Source organism: Cuculus canorus, chromosome 5 (genome assembly GCF_017976375.1).
Source record: "Cuculus canorus isolate bCucCan1 chromosome 5, bCucCan1.pri, whole genome shotgun sequence".
Classification (NCBI taxonomy): Eukaryota; Metazoa; Chordata; class Aves; order Cuculiformes; family Cuculidae; genus Cuculus; species Cuculus canorus.
Window position 1 is genome coordinate 17,320,755 of NC_071405.1, and position 13,396 is coordinate 17,334,150.

Here is a 13,396-nt window from a genome sequence, read left to right on the forward strand (position 1 = left end):
CCTCCCACTGGATCAGGGGCTCCAAGCCCCATCCAACCTGGCCTTCAACACCTCCAGGGACGGGGCAGCCACCATGGCTCTAAGCAACCTGGGCCAGCACGTCCCCATCCTCATGGCAAAACATTTCTGCCTAAGATCTCATCTCAATCTCCCCTCTTTCAGCTTCAAACCATTCCCTTATCCTGTCCCTGCACTCCCTGATCAAGAGCCCCTCCCCAGCTTTTCTGGAGCCCCTTTCAGTCCTGAAAGCTGCTCTAAGGTCTCCCCGCAGCCTTCTCTTCTCCAGGCTGAACAACCCCAACTCTCCCAGCCTGGCCTAATAGCAGAGGTGCTCCAACCTTTGGTTCATCTCCATGGGCGTCCTCTGGTTTCAGGGATGGTTTGACCATTTCCTTTTTAGAGTAAGATCCCTGTATCCCAGCACCAGCAAGAAACAGAGAAGAAGAACATGCCTGTGTTCCCTAGAGCCCTACTGCTGTCAATCCCTGATAGTGACCACCTCTCCTGCCACTGGATGAAGCAGGGAAGAAATGGTCCCATCCCAAACTGGACACAGTTACACCCACGCTGCCTCAGGTGTGTGCGCACCTCGCCCCTACGGGGAACCAGTCACAGTTACAGTGTAAGCATCCAGCCTCTTCCAACAAAAGCAAGGGTGTGACAGGATGCTGGCACACACTCAGGTCCCACCCTGACGAGGAATTAAGGAAAGCAGCCCCTGAGGCTGGAAAATTGCTGCTGGATCACAGTTTGGATAGAGCCAAAGCAACCCTCACATGCATCCTACCTGCCCAAGCGTCGGGAACGTAGTCCTTTACTTCCAGGTACACAAACAGAGAAGGCATGGTGAGTGGCATGTTGCTTTCGCTGCGGAGACAAACGTGGTGGTAGCCTGGAAGCAGAAAGCAGAGGAGGTGAGCTGACAGAATCCCTGTCCCTTCTTGTGCAGACGCTCCAAGTGCAAAACAAAGCCTCTCTTTGCAGGAGGGCATGGTGGATACATTATGGAATTAAGCCAAGGCAGTGACAGGATGAATTTGGAGGCTCCACTGCTGACAGGAATGGAGATGAGGAACATCTGCATGTTTTGCTTGCTAACTTCTTCACAACTTCCAATGGAGAGACCTCAAGGGCACAAAAGCTGAAGGAATTGTAGCCGCACTTACCTGAATGCACTGCAATAACAGGGATGACACGATGGCCAATGAACTTCCCTCCTTCCTCCCAGGCCACAATTTTAAGAGATGCCAACTCAGGCATCATGATCTAAGGGAAAAACAGAGTAAGGCATCCTCACCTCTCACTCCTAACAGCAAACCAGCTTCACCAAGGAGAACCTTACTCTCTCCCTCCTTCCATCAAAGCACTGCCACCTCTCCAAGGAAGATCTTGCCTATTTAGTTTACCTAAAGAACAAATGGGGAGAACAAGCCTCCAAACCTCAGCTTCCATGAACCAATTCACCAGCGAAGAGAATGAACTTGCCAGAAGGGCTCCTCCCTCCTCCCTGGTTTTCTTCTTCCATAAAATTAACTAAAAACTATTCTGCCAGAACTGAAGCCTGAAAAGTGTTTTCAGAGAATCACAGAATGGTTTGAGTTGAAGGGACCTTACCTTTTCAAAAACAAAAGCCTCCTCTTTCCACACAGGGTTAATGGAGTTGGCAGTGGAGGTCAGTTTGGTTCTGTATTTGCGTTTTGTGTCCCTGGGCAACCCAAACAGCTCCACTTCCACATATGTCTTCACACTGCGGTCTGAGAGGAACTGACCAGAAAGTATCTATCAACAAGAAGAAACAGAATTAGCAACTGCTGAAAATAAAACAGAAGAACCCACCCATTCCTTCATCCCAAAGTCACTTTCCCACCCAAAACCATCTTTCCTGATGGAGCTTCCAGTCCCCAAAAGGCTTTTCTTTCACTTCCACCCATGTTTCTTGCTGCAGCGCTTCCTCCAACCTCCTCCCTCCCCATCACCGCAGCCTTGGCTGCTTCTGTGTGGCAGATGCTAATTTTCAATTTTCACGCAATGATGATTAATTTAAGATAGCGAAAAGGCTGGGAGTTGCCATGGTAACCCGCTCCCACAGGACTCGCCGGGTTCGTTTGCCTCCAAGAGCCCTACTGGGTAATAAATTGCGGGGATGGAGATGCCAGTTCTGTCCGCAGTGGCAGGAACTGGCTGTCAGGGGAGGAACAACCCCATGGTTTGTACTTGCCGTGACAGACAGGGTACTTGCCACCACCACATCAATGCGGTCCACGGAGAAGGGGTCAAACTGCTTGTCTGGGCGCCGCATGAATTCGTGCTTGAGCAGATACCCACACTGGCCGTTGAACTCAAAGAGAGCCATGTTCTGCTGCATGGGGACATCTGAGATACAAGGGAGATGCAGAGGAAAATGTCTGAGGGACCTCATCAGGTGGTTATGAATGAGCTGGAAGATGCTGTACTTCAGCCCATGCTTGCCAAAGGCTCACACAGCCGTTTCAGAAACTAATTAAGCCTCTCAGCACCCTACAGGGAGAAATATTACAGCAGCTGTGGTGAGAAAGGCGAGGGGTTTGCTGATGATTGCACCATAAGGCATGGGTGGAACGAAACTAAAACCTACTGGTGTGGTTTGAGCTAAAGTAGAATCAGTTTCTGACTTCAGCAAAGTCTCGTCAGAGGAACTTCAGTTTCTGAACAATAACAGCATGTTTTAAGTTTCTCTCGTGGTGATCACATGGGGCACTTGGATGTAGAAAGGCCAAGGCCTGTTCTTATTCCTACAGAAACAAAGGCCACCCTTGAGCTGATGGAACTCAAAGAGGTGAAAAAGGTCATACCTGCAGGGAGGGGTGGACAGGAGAGGTGACCCCAAACTGACCAGCAGAGGATTCCAACCCATAAACATCCTATTTGGTATGAAACTGAAAGATCACGAGGGCCTCGCCCTCTTTTGCGATGGCAAGCGTCCAGCGAGGACCTCGCCCATCTGTTTTCTCCTGATCCTGGATCCGTGCATTCCTAAATCCAGCTCTTGAGCCCAGCTCCCTCCTATCCTGGACACCTTCCCTCATGTCTGCTCTGCAGCATTTGTGGGGAAGCAGTGAATGAGGGGCTGAGGCCTGATGTCATATATTTCTATATATTTTATTATTTTCTGATTATCTTCCCTCTTATTACTATTATTTCATTAAAGATGCAGTTTTAGTTTCCAACCCACAAGTTATCATTTCCCTTTCCCTGGGGGTAGGAGGAGCAGGAATTGGGTACTCATCTGCTCAGCTTTAGCTGCCAAAACCAGCCAGGCCAGAGCCAAACCGTGACACCCTGCTTTAAGAAGCACCCGCTGTTTTGGGTGCAAAGTCAATAGTTGTCTGAACCCCTCTGCTCCTCATTTTCAGTCTCCTCTGAGTCCATCTTCTCCCCCTGTCGGTTCTTTTGACAACACTGCCTTGTGGTTTCTGCACTTGTCTTCACTACGAGATCCTCTTTGTAACCAACCTCTCACTCTCTCCCTTTTAAGGTTGCTTTTTTTAACCCTACAGCTGGTCCTCTGCACCCTGTACACGAGACACTCCTCTGAGAAGGGAAGAAGAGTAAAGAATAGCTTTCTCTGGAGGCTTTTCTCTCCTTCTCATGCTTCTCAGCAAAGAAAGGCTTTTCTGCCCTGTTCAGGTCAAAGTATTGGAAATAATAGCCTAGACAGGCCAGTGCCATAGACAGATGGAGCCCAGCCAGCTGCCTTCAAGAAAGGAAGCAGCTCAGGAGAAGCAGGAGCTTCTGATGTGTTTGTGCACATTATTCTATCTGACATCCCATATCAGGGCAGTCAGAGAAGGCACTCAGATGCTGAGTGAGAGCGAGAACGTGTCTTTGTGTGTGCACCAGTGTGGGAACAACACCTGGGTGTGCCGGGTTTGTGCTGGGCCTAGAAAAGAGCTTTTGGTCTGCAGGAGATGGAGTCAAAGAACAACGCTTTGGGAAAAGGCAGGCAAAGTAAATGCATTCGTGGAAAAGGCAGCAGAAGGAAAGAGCAGCAGAGGAAGAGACAGTGAAGACGAGCACACAGCCTCACCCACCCAGCAGCTGGAAGCCAACATGACACTCACCCATGGTCTGGAAGTTGAGGGCCACCATCTGACAGCCGACATTCCAGAACATCTGAGGCATGTAATTGGAGGAGTCCATCCGTGTGCCTTTGGGGTAGATCCGGCTCATCTGTCGCTTGTTGTATCTGCAGTCGCTCTATTGGAAACAACTCTGGAGAACTCATTGTGTCCCCTGAGTCTGGCTCACGTACTCAGATTGTGAAAATCATTTAAGCTCTGCTACCAAATGCTCAGAGCCTTCCAGATGAGAGAAGCCCTGGCAACATCAGGCTCCTTTCCTGCACCCTTTCCACTCAAGCAGCCTTGGTGTTCCCTACAGCAGGACACATTCTGCCAAGAATCTCTCTGAATCGATCCCAAGCCACCTTGGAAGATCCTACCTTTCCAGCACCAACCCACTTTACATCTCTGATGAAGAGTTTACCTGGTTCTGGAACCAGAAGCCAGCTAGATAGTCCTCAGCTTCACCCAAGCTTCAGAGGACCTCTCATGCTCCTTACAACCAACTCCACTGGACAAAGGCTGCCAAAAGGATACTCTACAAACTGCACTGGGAACTTGGTTAGCAGATCATAAGCCTTCAGCTCAGTGAAGGAAGAGATTACGTAGCTCCGGTTCTTCTCTAGAAAAGGGAGATAAAGCATTTAGGAGAAAGACATTCCCAGCCCCCCATTCTATGTGTGGGGACCAACAGACCCAGCAAGCACTTGGCCCTTGAAACCCATTTTCTATGATGGAATTACTTGGGATTCTGAAAAGACTGAGTTGACTTACGGGCAGAGACTTCAAAAGAGTCAAATTTGATTGGCTGTATGTAATTAACCAGGCTAGACATCTCCTCGTATGCTGTCACTTCCAAACCAGCGGTGCCCTGGGCAGAAAACAAAACCCAAGAGAAGAAAAATGTACAGACGTGTCCTGGAGATGAAACAAAACACGCTTGGGCTTCACAACCAAAGGACTCTAGTGGCTGCCCTAACCAGGACACACTCAGTGTGTGGCTTCCCTGGCCTACAATCACATCATGAACAGTGCAGGAGCACAGAGCTTCCAGGCAGCTTGGCCAAAACTGGTGGGGAGGCATCAATATGCAAGAAGGCCAAGGTCTCCTCAACCTCTCAAATCACGGAGTCTGGGACAAACCTGGGATGTTGTTTTCCCTCCTCTCCGAGTGATATTAAGGAGATGGAAATTGGAATTGGATTTTTTACTCAAGGGAACCCTGATCTCCTTCCTCCTTCAGCTGCAGCGCTTCATGTTTCAGTAACAACTGTCATCAAACCAAGGTTAAACCTCTCGAAACACCCTGAAGGCATACAGTTATCTCCAAATCATGCAGAATATCAGAGGCAGAAATAATAACTCTTCTGCCATATTCACCAAGCTTGCAACATCATTTCTGTTATTCAGTGTCTCCTGCAAAAGTAGTGTTGCGTGGGGGAAGGAAAGACCCCATTTTGGGTTCATCTCTACTCAGTGTACCGAGGCCCCAGAGAAAGCTGGTGGCCAGGAAAAAGACCAGAAAGGTACAGACAAACAGTGACAGTACCTCATCTGACTGCATCTTCTTAATTTGCTCTTCATCCAGGTTTCTGAGAGGATCCTCCTCTTCCTCTGGTTCCTCTTCAGCCACGTCACCTGCCCAGACTGAGCATACACAGCCCACATCAGTGCTTTGTATCACAGAATCATGGAATGGTTTGAGTTGGAAGGGACCTCAAAGCCCAGCCAGTCCCACCCCCTGCCATGGGCAGGGACACCTCCCACTGGATCAGGGGTTCCAAGCCCCATCCAACCAGCCCTTCAACATCTCCAGGGATGGTGCAGCCACCACTGCTCTGGGCAACCTGGGCCAGGGCCTCCTCACCCTCAAAGAAGAACATTTCTTCCCAATATCTAATCTACTTCTCTGGGGAAAATAAGGTTCTATAAACTTTTAAGAACCTCACAGTGAGGAGTCAGCCATGGTGAATTTGTGGTTATCGGAGAGTTACAAGCAGTAAAAGTCATCCATCAAACCAATGGCTGGTGCATATCCATGAATTACCATCTCGTGCAGCCACACACCTTGGAGCAGGCAGGAGAGCTGACTGATGGGCATAACTTAATCGTCTGTTTTGTTTGCAATAAAGTGTTTGAGAATATGGAGAAGATTTGATTTCTCTTCCAAGCTTCTGCTGCTCCTTGAAATATGTGAATTAATGACTGGCACTGGCTGGCCTCAGGCTAGTACTGGGTCATCTGGAAGGTGTCCAGAGGGCCAGACCTGCTAATCTAGGTCTATTCGCCCCATTTTCCCTTCAGACATACCGGTATCTTCAGCATCCATAGGGGATGGTTGCTCGATGATCTCTGGTTCCACGTTCCTCCCTTTCTTCAAAGAGCTCTGCCTCTTCCCAGATATCGATTGGTTCTTTTTGTTCTTAATCAAGATCTTCCCTAAGAGGTCCTTAGGACTTGGAAGAGGAACTCCTGGCTTCAGCTGCAACAGATAAACGTCACACCAAATTTTCATCACAAAGGTGGAACTCAAACACTCCTCTCTCCTGTCTCTCCCAGAACCGTTCCTCTGGCCGTTGACTGGTGCATGGACACATCTCTCACTACTGTATACTTTAACTCCTCCATCTCCTGGCGTTTCCCACTGTATTTATGCAGATTTTTACCTAAGAATTCATCCTCCCTATGCTGTTTCAGACCAGTGTTTTGCCTCTGCACATGCTGTTACTGTACCACAGCTGAAAAACCATCTATGTGTCCTGAAGGCACCCACACCCCTCTGGCTTTCACATCGCGCCTCCCTCAATCATTACACCACAGGCTCACTCCTCCGTCAGCACTGAGGCTGTATTTAAACATCCTGCCTGCAGCAGGTCTGAAAAAAAGAGATCCCAGAGTAGGTGGCTCAAGACAAGGATGTGTGTGACTCAGCCTGTGCTTCTAGACCTACACTCCCCGAGCAGACACCAGCAAGACATTAATCATTCAGCTGATGTCCTGAACTGTTTCTCCTCACACCCCCCCAACATTTCTTCCCATTGCCTGGACAATGGGACATTTGGACATGGGTCCAAACAGTGGGAAACTCCTAATTTGCTTATTATTATCTCTTCTTTTGATCTCAGTGCTTTCAAACAGATGCATGGGCCAAATGTCTCAGCTCCCTCCACCGCTTATCATAGAACAGAATCGAGGAATGGTTTGGGTTGGAACAGACCTCAAAGCCCATCCAGTCCCACCCCCTGCCATGGGCAGGGACACCTCCTGCTGGATCAGGGGCTCCAAGCCCCATCCAACCTGGCCTTCAACACCTCCAGGGATGGGGCAGACACCACTGCTCTGGGCAACCTGGGCCAGGGCCTCCCCACCGTCATGGTGAAGAATTTCTGCCTAATGCCTTGTCTAAATCTTCCCTTTTCCAATTTAAAGCCACTCTCCTCATTCTATCCCCACAGGCCCTTGTAAAAAGCCCCTCCCCAGCTTTCCGGGAGCCCCTTTCAGTGCTGGAAGCTGCTCTTAAGGTCTCCTTGCAGCCTTCTCTTCTCCAGGCTAAACAACTTCAACTCCCTCAGTCTCTCATAGCAGAGGTGCTCCAGCCCTCAGATCATCTTCATGGCCTCCTTCTGACCCATTCCTCATCCAAAGGAACTGCCCCGTGCTTTGCAGAATGCAAGCAGTGCCTGTTATTTTAAATCTGTGTCCATCCATGAAGCAGCTGAAGCAGCAGCGTGCATGGGGATCACCAAAGGTGTCACTGCAACCATGCCTGTACAAGTAAACGGATGATGAGAGTCAAGCAGGTCGGGAGCTCCACTCAGCCACTCTGAGCCCAAAGCTGTGCGTGCCACTGTCCCTTACCGGAAAGGAATATTTCCAGGTTGGTAACAGGAATTGAGAAGCATTGGTAGGAAGAGCCTGAGTTGCTACTAAGCCCTTGTTCCTGTTTCTTTCCAAAGCAGGAGCTGGCAGACGGATCTGAAACAGCACCGTGTACCAAAATACACCATCCCTCACTGGTACAACCGGTGTGGATTGGTCACCGAGAGCTCAGTTCCCAAAGTCACTAAATTCCCAGAGCATTAAATTAGAACAGAATCAGGAAAGTGTTAGGAAAACCTCTCTGATTCCTCTTCCATCCACGTGCCATGGTGCTCACCCCTATGAATCGGGCTTATTTGTCCATGTATTGCCTTCTCTCTCACTACCCTTGTATCTGTGGTGCCCCCTCTCAGCACCAGGAGATGTTTTATCCCAGAAAATCCTCTGCACTAGCCTCCTTCCCCAGATTCCACTCACCGGGTACTTCTCCAGCGGCTCTGTCAGCAGCATATCTCCAAAGATGGTTCGGCAGTACTCAGCCATCTTCGCCTGCTGCTTGGGCCTAGAGAACAAAGAGATCGAGCAGGAAAACTCATGTCCAAGTCCAGAGTTTAGCATGAACAACCATCTTGAGATCCACGCACTCTACCCAGAAAACCATCTCTCCTTCACCAGACAACTATGTACATCTTGAAATCCTTCCCCAGGCCTATTCCAATCTACTCACACTTTCCTATCCTGAGCTAAAAGGCTGCACAGATGTGTCCGCTCTCCCTCTGCAGCTGATGGCTCACCGTTCAGCTCTGACCCACTACCAATTGCTTCCAAACTGTCAATCGGTGTTTCGTTTCAACTCGGGCATTGAAACCCAGCAGCCCCTGCCTGTGTACTTGCTGCTCTGGGCAGCAAACACCGTTCTCCCAATCCCCAGATACTCACGAGTCCACATGGTTCTCGAAGGACAGGATGACAGGGTAGAGAGATGTTTTAAAAGCACTTTCTGCGATGGCCTCAATGGCATCCTAAACGAGAGACAAGGGTCAGAGAAAAGACCAGAAAAGACCACTGATACCCAACCGTTCAAAGCCAGATTGGATGGGGCTTGGAGCCTCTGATCCAATGGGAGGTGTCCCTGCCCATGGAACTGGATGGGCTTTGAGGTCCCTTCCAACCCAAACTATTCCATGATTCTATGATTACGCTCATTGATTTGCGCCATGCAGCTGATCTCCCGCTGAGCAGACTCCAAACCAATCACTGCCAGGAGCTTCTCTTTAATGTAACATTGTGGTTTGAGCTAAATTAGAGTCAGTTTTCTAACTTCAGCCAAGGCTCACCTCAGTAACTTCGTTTTCTGAAAGAAAATCCTAAGATATCTTGGGATGCCACTGTGGAACCTTATTTATGGTTGTAACTTTATGGCGGTTTTTAACTACATATTTCACTCTCTCCTATTTATGTGGCTAAAAAGTACCTGGGAGCCCAAGTGCTCAGCTTTTGGCTGCTGAAATTGGCTGGGACGGTGCTAAATTGAGAAACATAACTGATCTTCTCCCAGTAAGGAGGTGAGAAGTGTCATCATTCATACCCACCTGGATTCCAGCCCCAGAGAACACAACCTGCAGCTAAACTCAACAGCTTGCATAAAAAATGAAGCCAAAAGTGCAAGACAATGAGTATTTCATAGTTCAGTGTACACATAAATGAACATGGAAGTGCCTATTAGAGAGGCAAAGCACTGCCAAATACGCCTTGGATTGGGAGAGAAAGGTGTGTGCAGCGCCAGATTAAACTGCTTTAATATTTATATTAAATATCTATTTATTCTTACCTCTGAACCTGTCCAATTTTCTATCATTTCACCTGCTTCTAAAATCCCTCTCTCTAGCAGCAGAGAAACTGGAACGTTCAGTAACCAGCAGCGCTGACATTTCAAATGCAAATGCCATGGAAACGTTCTCAACATTAACAGTGTAAGAGAAAGAATCATATTTTTTCCAAGCCCCTACTAATCTGCCACAAGTTTCCTTCTATTTTCTGTTTTGTGCTGCTAATTGACACAGGAAAGAAAGGTTAGTTGTTCCTTCGCAATTACAGTCCTTTATTCCCCCAAAATCCTGGTTTGTGGACCACTTGGACTTCGTATTGCAGCTACCTGCGAGGTTCAGAGGAGGAGAAGCTAAAGAAAAGCTACTAAAATGGTAGAAAAGGGAGGGAGGCGTGCAGGGAAAGATCTCCACGTCATGTAAAGCTAAAACCTGGGCACATGCTGCGTTAGCAGCTTATAATTTCCTCGAGGTGGGGACCCATGCTTGAGCAGAACTCTGCAATTACTCAGCTTTCACCCAGCTGTTGTTATTTCTCCCATCATAGCGAACCTCTGGGCAAAAAACAGCAGTGGTGCTCCGGGGTTAAGGAAATTACTGACTCCCAACACAACTGATCCCGCTGACCTGAATGACTGGTTCCCCCCCTCCTTAAAATTTTTAGTAATAGTGAAGTGTGGGAACTGGGGAAAAGATAGGGAATAAGAATAAATAACTTTAAAAAGCAGAATAAATAGCTTTAAAGCAAAACAAATAACTTTAAAGCAGAATAAACAACTTTAAAACAGAGCCAGCAGTAGCCCAGGTGGCCAAGAAGGCCAACGGCATCCTGACCTGTGTGAGAAAGATAACAGTCAGCAGGAGCAGGGAAGAGATTGTGCCCCTGGACTTGGCGCTGGTGAGGTCACACCTCGAATCCTGGGTTCAGTTTTGGGCCCCTCAGTCCAAGAAGGACACTGAGGGGCTGGAGCGTGTCTGCAGAAGGGAACAGAGCTGGGAAAGGGGCTGGAGCACAAGGATTATGAGAGGCGGCTGAAGGACCTGGGGCTGTTTAGTCTGGATAAGAGGAGGCTGAGGGGAGACCTCGTCACTGTCTACAACTGCCTGAAAGGAGGTTGTGGTGAGGTGGGTGCTGGGCTCTTCAAACAAGTAACGAGGGATGGGATGAGAGGAAATGGCCTCAAGTTGCACCAGGGTAGGCTTAGATTGGACATCAGGAAACATTTCTTCACAGAAAGGGTTCTCAGGACCTGGCAGAGGCTGCTCAGGGAGGTGGTAGAGTCCCCAGACCTGGAGGAGTTCAAAAGCTGGTCAGACGAGGTGGTCAGGGGTCTGTTTTAGGAGTGGACAGGGACAGCTGGACTCTGTCTCAAAGTTTGTTTCCAACGAGACGATTTTATGATTCTACGAAGAGCTTTCAAAGTGCCTCTGCCTGTGGGCAGCAGCTCTGTAAAGGAGTGCAGAAAGAATAACTGTGTTGCACTGATTTTTAACCTACAAGTTCTTTGGAACCTCTGTGGTTAAATACCCTACGTTTCCCAGGGAGAAGCAGGCTTTGCTTCAGGAGCCTGGGAGCTAAACCTTCAGGGAAGCCATCTGCCCAGTGTGCTGCACAGCCGTTGCTCCACTGAATGCAGTCCACATGCTCATGGAATTAGGAAGTAATTAAAACCTATTCCTCCAAATCGCCACTATACGAGGCTCTAAGCCTGAAACCTGCCGCAGAGCAGGGAGAAGATAAATACATCTTGACCATTTGCTTTCTAAAAGCCATCCTATTTGCTTCTCTGACATGCATCCAAGTTGGAGTTGTTCTGCATACAGAAGAGAAGACTCTGAGGAGATCTTATTACCGCCTTTCAATATATAAAAAGGGCTGATAAAGAAGACGGAGAAAAGCCTTTTAGCAGGGCCTGCAACAATACGTTGAGGAATGGTTTTAAACTAAAAGAGGAGAGACTTAAACTAGATCTTATGAAGAATTTTTCATACTGAGGGTGGGGAGGCCCTGTCCCAGGTTGCCCACAGAGGCAGCAGCTGCCTCACCCCTGGAGGTGTTCAAGGCCAAGTTGGATGGGGCTCTGAGTAACCTGATCCAGTGGGAGGTGTCCTTGCTCCTGCAGGGCAGTTGGATAACAAGACCTGTAAAGGTTCCTTCCAACCCACACCATTCTAGGATTCTATGATCCATCCATAAATCCACCATCCATCTGTACAACCATCCTGCTACTCAGCACTGTGTGTGCAGGCACATCTACTCAACCATCTCTCCACTGCTTCCACTTGACTGCCTGCAGTTCTCTCAACCATCCATCTCCATCCAGCTTTTCTGGTCCTCCTGCTCCAAAAATGTACACAAACTCCAACCTATTTGATTGTTTTTCATTCTGTCTGCACTTTCATTAACCCGTCACCTTCTCATTGATCTTTTCCTCTCCAACACTTTGCCCTCGGCCCATCCATCTCACAGTTTCCTCAGCCGCCTCAACCAGTCTAAAACCAAGCAGTGGAAAGCAAACTTCTTCCGCACCTTGAAGAGGATCTCAGTGGTCATGGTGAACCCGTGAGTGATGATGGGCTCCTCATCTGGGGGACGGCCTTTCCAGCAATCCAGCTCCACACAGCGGCAGCCGGCCAGCAGCGTCTGGCGATACATTTCAGGAGACGAGATACCGGAGAACTGCCCGGCTGGAGGGAAGAGGCTTGGCATTAGCTACTCATGTGGGACATTCACTGCACAAACTGGAGTTTAGGATGGTGTAGATTACAGAGTGACTTTTCTTCTTCTTACACAGCATTTAAGTGCCAAGCCCCGCTGGGTAGGGAAGGGATCATCCCCCTGGACTCGGCACTGGTGAGGCCACACCTCGAATCCTGGGTTCAGTTTTGGGCCCCTCAGTCCAAGAAGGACACTGAGGGGCTGGAGCGTGTCTGCAGAAGGGAACAGAGCTGGGAAAGGGGCTGGAGAACAGGGGTTCTGGGAGCAGCTGAGGGGCCTGGGACTGTTTAGTCTGGAGAAGAGGAGGCTGAGGGGAGACCTCATTGCTCTCTGCAGCGACCAGAAAGGAGGTTGTGGTGAGGTGGGTCCTGGTCTCTTCAACCAAGTAACAAGTGATGAGACAAAAGGAAATGGCCGCAAGTTGTGTCAGGGGAGATTTAGATGGGATATTAGGAAAGATTTCTTTACTGACAGAGTGGTGAAACCCTGGCAGCGACTGCCCAGGGCGGTGGTGGCATCTCATCCCTGAAGGGATCCAAAAAATGTGTGGCTGAGGTGCTTGGGGACATGGTTTGGTCAGCACAGTGGAGTTGGGCTGACAGTTGGACAGGATGAACTGAGAGGGCTCTTCCAACCTTAACAATTCTATGATTCTACGATTCAGGGCAGATACATCTGCCCAATTAATTGCCCCTCATATGTGGCACGCATGTGTCGGGGTTGAGGCAGCCTCTGGAATGGCCTCGTACCTGTTAAATAGGTGTTGTGTGATGAATTGATGAAGTAGTGTGAGAGCGGCTGGGTCATGTCCTGATACAGCAGTAATTTGTCCAGTGCTATCACGTTGTTCTCAGGGCCACACAGGAACCAGACCATCCCCTCTGGAGACAACTGCCCTGCATGGAGAACAAAGCTGCTCACAGGACTGAAAC

At 49.0% G+C, this 13,396-nt stretch overlaps 1 protein-coding gene across 5 annotated transcripts in view; it reads right to left on the reverse strand.

Annotated features, from left to right (window-relative positions):
• The window catches only part of PLCB2 (phospholipase C beta 2), a 56,377-nt gene that overhangs the window by 13,968 nt on the left and 29,013 nt on the right, over positions 1-13,396 (reverse strand). For 4 of the 5 annotated variants that reach the window (XR_008449930.1, XR_008449931.1, XM_054066722.1 and 1 more), the window contains exons 10-22: positions 13,214-13,360; positions 12,276-12,433; positions 8,859-8,941; positions 8,397-8,481; positions 6,411-6,582; positions 5,650-5,747; positions 4,875-4,971; positions 4,638-4,722; positions 4,101-4,225; positions 2,219-2,373; positions 1,615-1,779; positions 1,167-1,266; positions 788-892 (exon numbers count right to left, since the gene is read on the reverse strand). Coding sequence is in view for 3 of the 5 variants with exons in the window: in XM_054066722.1 (XP_053922697.1) it covers positions 788-892; positions 1,167-1,266; positions 1,615-1,779; positions 2,219-2,373; positions 4,101-4,225; positions 4,638-4,722; positions 4,875-4,971; positions 5,650-5,747; positions 6,411-6,582; positions 8,397-8,481; positions 8,859-8,941; positions 12,276-12,433; positions 13,214-13,360 (1,575 nt within the window). In the remaining 2 variants the exon portion in view is untranslated. The remainder of the gene's footprint in view (positions 1-787; positions 893-1,166; positions 1,267-1,614; positions 1,780-2,218; positions 2,374-4,100; positions 4,226-4,637; positions 4,723-4,874; positions 4,972-5,649; positions 5,748-6,410; positions 6,583-8,396; positions 8,482-8,858; positions 8,942-12,275; positions 12,434-13,213; positions 13,361-13,396) is intronic. The other variant, XM_054066721.1, reaches the window with a different exon arrangement.